Below are 10,985 nucleotides of genomic sequence, written 5' to 3'. Positions count from 1 at the left end.
GAAACTAGGGTTGGTAAGTGGTGCTGTCAAGTGATTCAGTTCGGTAGATTCTGAGAGCTTAGTCTTACTCTTATTTTTAAGATATTTAATATTCCCGACGGGCTGAAATGTTTACTAATAATATTGTCTTTTTGACATTTTCTTCTTCGTGTCGAAAAATTGTTTTTCAATCCTTAGAAATTCGACGTTCGGCCTAAATTAGGACTCTGGCGAATGTTTCGCGAAAACCTATCACTCTACTTTAATGTTCTGTAAAAATTATAAGCCTCGAAGTTTAATGTCTTTAAAAAAGAAAAAACTCTTTCTGAAATTTAATATTGTTTAGTTTTTATGCATTAGACGCCATATTGGTGTATTACAGCTCGTTAACATCACACCAGATAAAAGCGTATGACTAAGGTAATTTTCGCACTGAATTTTCTTTTATCATTGACTCTGCTTGAAACGAATATTCTCACATCAGAACCTTGGAACCTGGTTCATGAAATCTATTGTTTTTATTTTATGCTAGTAAAATAATATCCACCAAATTATTGACAATACTCTATTAAAACGTCAATGGGATTTTATGTTACGGCAAGGCTTAGAACGGTGAATGATATATATATTTTTTTAATAATAATATATTTGTAGTTTTTTTTTGTTCAAAAAACTTAGAAAACACACTTTTTTGCCCTGAAGTACGCTACAAATAGCCATTTATTTCAGTGTATAGAGTGAAAAAACACCCAAATCAACATTTTTGCAGAAATTTCAAAACAATTTGATATACGCAAATTGTGGGCGCTGCTCATGTTTTCACGAGAAAAATAACATTTTTATCGCATACACGTAATGACTTTGTCCTCGTATTTCACGGCTAAAAACATAGGAAATCAAGACATTCCGCCTCGATTTCGGCGAGGGTTTCGTTAATTTTGAAAACTTCTTTTATCATATCGTTTGAATAGTATAGAGTTTTGAGAAAATCGCGAACCAAACCATTGAATGTGACGTAAACCTAAGTGACACTACTACTCTTTTTGGTTAGTTTGTCTTAATATATCCGCAATAAAAATATAGTTTGATTTTATCGCGGGTCTCCCAGGTGTGTTGGAGAACAAGGGAACATGTTCATTTATTTAAAGAACAAGGGATATTTTGGGGATTAATTTGAGGTACAAAGGATGTCTCTACTATTGAAGGGAAGTTTAAGAAAAACTTTTAGGGAGCAATGAAATACTTGGAAGAGAACAAGCCTAGGGAGAAAAAGTGACATTTTCTAGGGATCAAGAGAACATACAAACCAACCCCCACCCCCACCTCCACCCCCCGACACCTTCTTTATCGTCTCTCATACATTTTGACAGAAAGCCATTTCTCGAAAGCATGATCTTTTCTGGTCGACACATTTTGACATTTCCTAGATATACATTTTAAGTTATGTTTCAATTTTTTAATTATTCGTTATTGGTATACCCAAGATGCTGTGTCTAAACCCTATTGTTTTAGTGTCGAACGAATTAATCAGTTGGGCGACCCAAATAATATATATTATGTGTTTATCTTTTTCAAGCTCATAACTTTTCCAAATTTCTGTTCAATAATGAATTTTTAATGACTCTTACCAATTCCCTCCTTTCAAAGCAATCACCTAAAAAGCTCTTCTTAGTTTTAGAGGTCAGATTAGTTATGCCTTTGAAAAATAATGCACTTAAGTTTTCTTGTAGCTAAATGTTTATGAATATTATTGAATTGTTTATTCAGTCCGTATTAGGAAAATGTTGTCATGTTTTTGCAAGTGTCTAGAAGCTTGCAGAGGGAAATAGCTGACGTTATATTTTCCTAATAGGGATCTCGCACCACCCCAATAACGCCCATTTGCAACTTAATGAATGAAACGACATTGAAAGTAAAACATATTACGTAACTGGATTTGCCCAATACAATACAATAATACGGGCTAAAACAACGTATACACGATTTAACCAATATTTTCATTGTAATGGTAAAGAGATAAATTGATTCTCGAGAAATTCGAGGCAATTATTAAGCACCTGCCTCAGTGCATTTTCGTGCAAGTCTTTAGGAAGCTTAACCAAAGTGATGGGCCAAGAAATACGAAAACGTTTCCTTACAGCAAAATTTGGGTCGCACAAGCATTAAACCAGAGACTTCTTTTCACAGTGCACAAAGTTATTCTGATCAGGAGTTTAAGTTCGGCCTGAATGCGAAGCGGCACTCGAGAGCAATTTGTAGAGAACGGAAATTATAAAAAGAAGAATTTATAAAATTACGCTTTGATGACAACATGATGTGTTGCAAGACGCTATAAGATTTTCGGAATTACCCTTTCTTACGTTTTAACCAAATTATGGCAACGAAAACTCCGTGGTGAGAACTCTGATCGTCAGCCATTTTGTCCGACATGTTGAAGGCTTAGGTACCAAGCATGACGTCACTGTGCACAATACCGACAAGTTTGCATGAAAGTTAGTTTCATCGCATTAAACATGATTTGATAAGCTTTACCGGTTGAATGCTCGGCTAGAGGATTCATCGAGTAAAGAAATCGACAAAGTACGCTTTTTTTTTTTAACCAGAGAGGAAGTCTAGTCATGGTACTTTCATCCCACGCATTTGACGTAAAACCTGGTCTTCAAAGCCTCCTTTTGTAAACAGATCATTAGGCAGTTATGGCTCTATATAAACCATCGAATTATCTGATATCTCTGTTCAATTGAATCAGTATAAAATAAACAGGATTTCAGGCGAAGCGAAGCGATTCAGACAAAACTTTGGCTTAAACTTATCAAACAAGTTCCTTTTCACCAAAACGAGGACTGTTTATCGGCTGTGAAATACAAATATTACCTTCTGAATGCAAAGCAATATACATTTACCTGATATTTTATCACGACCTCCTCGATCTTCTGGCTGCATACACATTGTTTCTCAAGTTCAGTTAAATTATAAGTTCGCAATTATCGCGATGTGTCTATCGAGTTAAGCTCAAGCTGAATAATATAATCAAGAAAGAATGCATGGAACACGACAAAATTATATGTAATGCGGGCTTGCGCATTGAAAAGTGCGTAGAACTCTTCAAGTACTGTTTCTTACCCATTTCTTCTGTGAGAAGATTAAAGACGGAGGGTAGATTTTCATTTTATGAAATCACTTTGTTAAGAGAGCCCTGAAAAAGTGAAAAGCTCAAATCATTCCCTGTCATAGCCTCGCTAAAACTCCGTCCAAACTACGTACTTATATTTCAACGGCTAGGCCTACTGTCCGCATTAATCCGTCACGAAAACGAAGCTTTAGGAAAACGCTCTTCAAGCTGCAGGAATTTGAAAACGCCAGCTTTGCGTTTTAGTGTGGACGAAAAACATTTTAAAAACGGAGCTTTTCGTAAACTATGACGTCAAGATAATCATGTGATTTGTCTGTCCTAGCTTCCCTCAAGCACAAATCCAAAATGACCGTTGATTGCTGCGTTTTCAAATTTCTCCGGCGTACTGTGGACGGAAAACATATGATGCGTTTTGTGAGTGAAAACGCCGTTTTCAAATTTCTCCGGCGTAGTGTAAACGTTGTCTTACATGTCTAGCAATGTTTAGTTTTGGTTTAACGCAATCAATAAAACATTGCCTACGTCAATGTAAAGACAATTACGTAATTATCTTTACTCCTCGGCTCGGTTGCATAGTCTAGGTCACTGTCGGAGTACGGCGGCGTAACGACGCGATCTCGTTCTTATGTGGAATACCTAAAGAATTATAAGAAAAAACTGTGGAGCTGTTGGGAGGCTTTTTGATAAAACTATTTTGAACGGTACGTATGGCATACTGCTCCGTGAAGATTCCGAAAGCGCACTCGCGTAACGTTGCGGTGAATGTTTGGAAATTGACCAGTCTCATTAGTGCCGCACATAAATTCTGCGGCTGACTTTCGTGCAGTTCTCCAAACGCTGCATGCTATATGTTTTGCTAGAAACCAGTTTGAGATTCTATTTTCATCATTACAAACAACAGCATGTTCAAATACGCTTTTACATGCAAATTCATGTATCCTTGTCTGTCTTGTTTTTACCTCGTTCCCCAAACAACCCCTTTATTCGGAGTTCTACTGAGCTCACTTTCTTTACTTTGCGGAGGAGTCACTCGTAAAGCACTGTACTCAACCTATGACAGTTATGATAAGGGAATGTTATGAGCTGAAAGCCACAAAAATAAACTCAGGGCCTCTAAGTTGATCTGCACGACATCTGCTCAGCCATGACAATCGATAGAGCTTTTTAACAAGCTTCTCTGAAATCATTCTGACCGCTGATAAGCGATAATAATGCAATAACTTTTGTTACTGATTTCCGTGGTCAATTAATGCACCACTATTTTTGTGTTTTAGGGTTTCTTGAGAATATCGCATATTTTGCCACTCGCACCAGTGCCAAAACAAAACATTTGCCTTAGTAATTTTTTTTCTGTGCGTAAAACGAAAGCAAAACAAATCGGCCGCCAGTGATTTTAATAATCCGTTTGTTTGTCTCAAATACCATCTGCATTCAGAAAATTGAATCCGGTGGCTTTCTAGTCAATATTACTTATAATACGTAGAAGACTTTTAACAGGAAAAGTTCTTGTGATATTTAAGCAGATTTTTCATCTTCGCTTAGCCTGTTTACGTTTTGAAATGCTGGTTTTTCAGTCTAGAAAATCTTCGTATGTGAACAGACTAATAATATTCCCTCTATGATGTCTCGAAGCCTCCAGCAAAACCTTCTATTTTTGCAAAAACAGCGGGAAGTGAAAATATTGTTTTTGTTTCAGTCGTAAAGCTAAGTTTGTTGACATGATTGTCGAGATGAAAACAATACGGTTCAATGGCTTGACGAAAGACCTGTTTCTCTAATCAACCTCAATTCTTGATTCTTATAGGCCGATCAAGTGCAAGGAACCTGTTTTGGTGATCAGTGCTGCGAGTTCTGTTGTAAGTTGAAACATGCAACACAACTTTTTTATAAGCTGATGGAAATAGACTTTCTGAACAATTGCCGCGATCTTGTCTAAATGGGATCACCATTTAACGCAATTGAAGAGAACCTTGATTCGCCGCATGTCAGGTATCAGGTTAATATGTTACCGATTGCAACGTTTTTTTTTTAGATTTGAATTGAGATATGTTGGCTGAAAAGGTTTAATTTGGACAACGCGGGGATAAAATGAATAGTGAATCGTACAATTTTCCGCGTCAGGATATGGTTTACGTTTGAAAGGAGTTGGAAGCGATCATTTCACGCAGTTGTAGCGCTTCATTCAGAACTGGTAATGAAAAATTCTGACCACTGACCTCATGTACTTGAGAAAGCTGGAACTAATATTTTTGACAGACACGTGTCTGGTAAACAACGCAAGTTGTTTACCCTTAGAAGTGCATCTTTGATAGACTTGTCGAAGAGTTGTTGTCAAACTCTGTATTGTGAAGTCACTCATTGTTCAGCTTTCTGGTTATAACTAAAAGTTACGCGGCCATAATCTCGACCGGGATTTTGCTAACCGGCTAAATATTTCAGGGTAAAAGAGATGTTGTTTATTCCGGATGAGCAAGCACAGATATTGACCGGCACTAACAACTCGTCCGTGCTAGGTTGGTTTGTAATAACTTGTCTTAACTGAACCACATTTGTTTGCTTTTGTTCCAGGTGAGAATCACGGATGCGCAAGGCTGCCATGCCTCCTAACAGCACAGAACTCGAAACAACAAGCGAGGCATTGATCGCCGAATCACTGTTCTTTGGCCTTTTAAGCCTCGTCATTTTAGCGGGAAATACTCTTGTATGCACAGCTATTTACAAGAATCGAAAGCTTCGCACCAAAACAAACTACTATTTGGTCTCGCTCGCCGTCGCTGACATAATGGTTGGGGTGTTTTCTGTCCCGTACTGGATCTACTTTAGATTAGGTAAGGCGAAATCCATTAGCTAGAGGTTACGAAAGGTTATATAACAAATTAGCTACATCAACTTTTCTAATGCGACCGAGGGGTACATGATCTTGTAATTTCCTTCAGTTCTGTCATGGCGAAATGCGCCATTTTTAATTAAAATCCGTGATCAAACTGTGCTCGCGCTGTTAATTTAACCGAGCCATTTGGCCGAAGAAACTCACTCGCGTAATAAATTTCTAGGAATTTGCCTCTTAGCCACAAGTCTTAATTTCCGATCACATCGAGTCATTCCCTTATTAGGTAAGTACAATGCAAGGTGTGTTTTAAGTTCAGCCAGTTGTCCCTACGACACATAAAATATCTTCAAAAAGAAGAACGTTTTTCTTGTGGTAAGTTTGCCTTACGTGGCTGACACTGCGGTAAATAACTGTTGAACTTGAGTGACAGTCGGTAGATTCGAATATTTTAAGGCAAGCCACTATGACCTGATAATAATGACCTCTTTAACACAAAAATAAAAATGTCAAGAGACACCAAATAACGTAGGCAGTGAATATGACACACACAAACTTCAAGTCTTGACAGAAAGTGTTTTTCTAAGAAAATCAACGCTCCAAACTTTGAAAACTTTTGGGTTTTTTTCTTTTTTTTTCCTTTTTTTTTTTCTTCGTTTTGTTTTGTTTTTATCGCTCTCGTCTGCCATAAACTGCTTTGATTTGCAGCTAGTAGTGTTCACCAAGTCAAGAATATTTAATTTGTTTACGAAGTGCAAGGCAATGATGGTCTTGGGACGTTTCTTACAAAGGGGACGTGAACGTTTATACCTCAGACCACTTTATGTGTGGGCGTCATGTCAAGAAAGTAAAACAAATCGTTTTATTATTTTTGGTGCGTCAAGCTAACGTAACAAAGCGTGTCATAAGTAAACAAATTGACTTTCCTTGTTTACTCAGTTTTTAGAAGATGTTTTGCTGCAAGGGAGGCGAAGTGATTCAACAAAGGAAATTTAAAATCAGCTAATCCTCTTCTTGGATTATAAGACAAGACTTCCGAGGATCTGGATAACGTTTAACTAATGGCTGAAAACTGATTGGCACCATTTTAACTGTCAGTTAAGAAATGACATGTTTTTAAATGAAAGCTGACATCTGAGATCTGTCAGTCAAATAGCTAAATTATGGACTAACATTTTTACCGATAGCCGAAAAAATGCCGAAAATTTAACTAATAACTAAAATTCAAACACTCCATCCACACCCTCATTTCCGTGACAAATGGAATTTAAGATTAAATGACAAACTAATCCCTTTTAGTTTTCGCAAGTTGCCATAGAATGAACACTTCCAAAGTCTCCGAGCCGATGTCCCTAGTCTTAGACAGATATATGTCAGATGCGTTTATGTGAAGTATAATGGTAAAATGACTGAATGGTCTGAGCACCAACTCTACGTATCCTGTCAGCGTCCTAGCCCTTTGGAGAACTTTCCGCTATAAAAGGGAAAGTTTCCTAAACATGACCTCAAAAGGTCAAGGCCTTACAGATACATTTTCATTGATAGAACCCTACTGGTCCAGTGTTGTTGCAAATTACTATTTAATTGCAGTGTTCAAAACAATAACAGTGTTATAATGGGTTACGCGTTCACAAGGTTATGACGTCAGTCACTTGAAAAAGTTTGGTGGATTGTTTCAAATTTCCTAGTCGTATCTCAGAAAATATTGCTAAAACTAATTACAATTTGCTCTGTCATCAACGATTAACTTAATAGTATCTTCATCTTTGTGTTCTAATAAGCTTTTTATGTGCGAGTGAAGTACTTGGTTATAATTCCAGTACTGTTTTGACCAAAATTGCAGTGAAAGTGGGATACCGAGATAGCGTTGGGAAAAAACCGAACCTAGTTGATTAATGTCCATGGAAGACATATTTGAGGTGAAACTGGACCTCTACTAACTTTACTGAAAAAGCGGGCGTGCGTGGTAAGACTGAAATAGTATTAAAGGAAAACTGATTTTTCGAAACTGAGCCGGACGGAAGCCGAACAAGCCTTGGTCACAGAGAAATAACTGAGCTCATCTTCGTATAGCGAGAGACGACTCGACAAAGCAATGTGATGACGAAAAAGCAAACTGACAACGGGATACAGAGTCACATGAAGCAATAAACGTCAGTCACCCTTGGAAGGATTCTATTACATCGCCTGCTTTGACATACGTCCTCTTCCCTCTCCGGCCACCCTCCCCCCTCCTCCCCCCCAGTGGTGACCCATTTGTTCTTACTTTGCCTTGAAACATGCCTTTATAACATTCTTTATCGGTTGATGCTGTAGTGATGGTATTGAACTATATGATCAACGTATTAAGATGCAGAAGATGCAGCTTTTTGCACAGTTTAAAGATAATTCTACGGAAGGGGTTCAGAGCTGCCTCAACTTTCGAAAATTCATACATTTTAGGATAACAAATAATAACTAAAAGGGCTGGACGAGCTTTTTCCGTTGCTTGTCCAAAAAATACAATGAGAATGGTAAGGATCTTTGCGAAGAAACTCTGACTGGCACTGAAGAGTGGCGGAAATTCACGAACTACATCGTACTTATGTATTCTTTCTTTCCCTTCTAACTGCAGTCAATCCTGGTGTAAATACAGTGGCTTACAAAGTGTACATCACATACGACATCCTGTGCGGCACAGCGTCCATCATAAACCTTGTGATGATCAGTCTGGAGCGATGTATTTCAGTCACGGAGCCTGCTATTCATCGAAACTTATCGCGAAAGACGATTTGTCTGACGATAGCTGCCGCGTGGATTTATGCCATTATTGTCGCGTGCGTCAATCACGTGAGTGGATCCTACCTTAAATGGTATCCGCTTTTCGTCAGCACTGCGAGTTTCTTCTTGCCTTTGTTCATCATACTCATAGCGTACTCTTTGATTTACAAAATCGCGCAAACGAGGGAACGCGCGAGACGTTCGCGATCCCTCGCGCGGGAAATCCGCATCGCAGTGACTCTGGCGGTGGTTATTGTAGCATTCGTTGTTGCTTGGTTACCGTTCTTTGTTATGTTACTAATAACGACCTATTGTAGGACGTGTGAAGTGGACTACAGTGTCATTGTGCCTTTCACGAAATGGATGCATTACAGTGGCTCGATGGTTAATCCCGTCATATACACTCACCGCAATCGCGACTTCCGTCACGCGTTTGGGAAAATCTTGTTATTTTGCGCAGGTAAGAAAATGCACAGTTTGGCTCAACCAAATTCAAGAGCGTCTCAGTTAGGAATCGAGAACTGCCCTTCAGTTGTCAAGCATAGTGATATTTCTGATAACAATGAAAATCCCGTGCGAGTCACGCGAGCAAACAGTTACGTTCTCGCACAGAACACAAACGGTCACTTGTCTGTTGAAGGATACAGAAATAATGAAACAAGAGCTTGAAAGATAATGTTACGCTATGCGTTTGAAAAAGAATTAAGATTTTTAACCGAAGTGGAGGGGAACATTACAGCTTTAGTGTTTTCCTGGGGGCCTGTTGATATGGAGAAAAGTTGTTCCCTTTGACCGAGCCAAACAATTGGTCCTAACACAGTTTGCGCATGTTCCATAGGTCTCGACATGTCTAAAGCTCTTGCAAGGAAAACTAGTTGGTTCGGGCGACCTCACAGTCACCCTGAGTTGAAAGTTAGTGACTTTCCAACTAAGGTGACCTTGGCCCCAAAACCGACTTTGTTAATTCACTTGTGAACAGCTCGCTTTTATTTTCAAAAAATGTTGGTAAGTTCTCTCGCACAGGATGTTCAGGCATAGAAGGGTAGCCCTCCGACTAGGGACGGCTTTTCTCCCTGTAAACAGGTCCCTAATCGCTAACTAAGAGAGAAGGTAGAATTTGTTTTTACCTGAAATAAAAAGACGTACCCTAACAGCAAAGTCTCCTCGATCATAAAGAAAGAAAAAAGAGAAGATCGAAGACTGTGCTCATAGGGTAGAAAAGACGACGTCCTTCTGAACTGAAGTAATCTAGCAGATGAAGACTAAGAGAATGTAATTACTTTTTTAGGCCGTGAAATGGCATGTGACTATAGGCAGATGAAGCACCACATCAAGAACGAAAAAACATGTTTTACCACATTTCCAAACAACGAGAACACGTACAGTTGAAAATACGACGCACAGTCGTAAACGCAGTCTCGAATGATTAACATGACTTGTATATCTTCTCAATCGAGAGTAAAACTACGGAGAAAACGGAGAAATAGATTCTTAAGGCTCTAAGCTAATTTAAGATCAGATATCCAAACACCGTCCCCGCCAAAGGCTTGCCAAGATCATTGCGAATTGCCTTACCACACCAAAAAGCTGCTTTTTAAAAATGTACAAAAACGGATCGATCGTCCTCCTTCAAAGCTATTTTATAATCATTTATTAAAAAAGAAGCAAGAAAATTGCCGTTCTAATTGTCAAAAAAATCTTATAATAGGCTGAAGCATTTACACACAGTGTAAAGTCATTACGTTGAATTCCGCTGTACATGCCGAACGCTCTTAATGTATTAACGCCATCCATGACTTTTTATCAAAAGTATAGTATTTAAGCTTAAGTAAAGTACAGTTATATCAGAATAAAAGTAATACAACCGTACATGCCATGCCACTGTGTCTGTTGTTTTCTTTTTCTTTTTTTCCCGCTGCAGTCTTAATAACGTTGCCCAAGTTTTTCAGTACTTGCCAAAGGATTCCTGAGAAAGTTTGCTTAGTATAGAGAAGCTAAGGTAAAATTTGAAACCTGCTTCTTCAGATTCTAACATTCGATCTCTTTTCCTTTCTTTCAAGAGAGGATGAGGAATAAGAGATTTAATCCTCCATTTTGGCCTTGTTCCCAAGGCAACCCCTCTCAAGTTATTTTTAGATCACTTATTTCGAAATTTCCAAGAGAGTCTAGAAATAGCCAATCATGTGACGCGGATTTTAGTCCCGTGGACAGCCCAAGATTTACAAGTATTTCATGCTCAACAAAAGCATCCACGCAACGCGCGTGGTAACATTGTCCGCGAGGGGA

The 10,985-nt window shown here is 38.5% G+C and overlaps 1 protein-coding gene across 2 annotated transcripts; it reads left to right on the top strand.

The window, feature by feature from the left end:
• The first annotated feature begins 4,863 nt into the window (after window positions 1-4,863).
• On the top strand, window positions 4,864-10,568 carry LOC110065008 (D(1)-like dopamine receptor). 2 transcript variants are annotated; one of them, XM_089286577.1, is made up of 3 exons: window positions 4,864-4,968; window positions 5,681-5,940; window positions 8,554-10,568. In XM_089286577.1, the coding sequence occupies exons 2-3, from the start codon at window positions 5,694-5,696 to the stop codon at window positions 9,366-9,368; spliced, it is 1,062 nt and encodes a 353-aa protein (XP_089142703.1). In that variant the 5' UTR covers window positions 4,864-4,968; window positions 5,681-5,693; the 3' UTR covers window positions 9,369-10,568. The 2 variants fall into 2 exon arrangements, with proteins under 2 accessions (XP_089142703.1, XP_020627778.1); XM_020772119.2 differs by lacking the exon at window positions 4,864-4,968 and adding an exon at window positions 5,188-5,552.
• Window positions 10,569-10,985: the final 417 nt, after the last annotated feature.

Source organism: Orbicella faveolata, unplaced genomic scaffold (genome assembly GCF_042242905.1).
Source record: "Orbicella faveolata isolate gen_17 unplaced genomic scaffold, um_ofav_v1 contig_1, whole genome shotgun sequence".
NCBI lineage: Eukaryota > Metazoa > Cnidaria > Anthozoa > Scleractinia > Merulinidae > Orbicella > Orbicella faveolata.
This window is presented reverse-complemented; position numbering and strand designations above follow the sequence as displayed.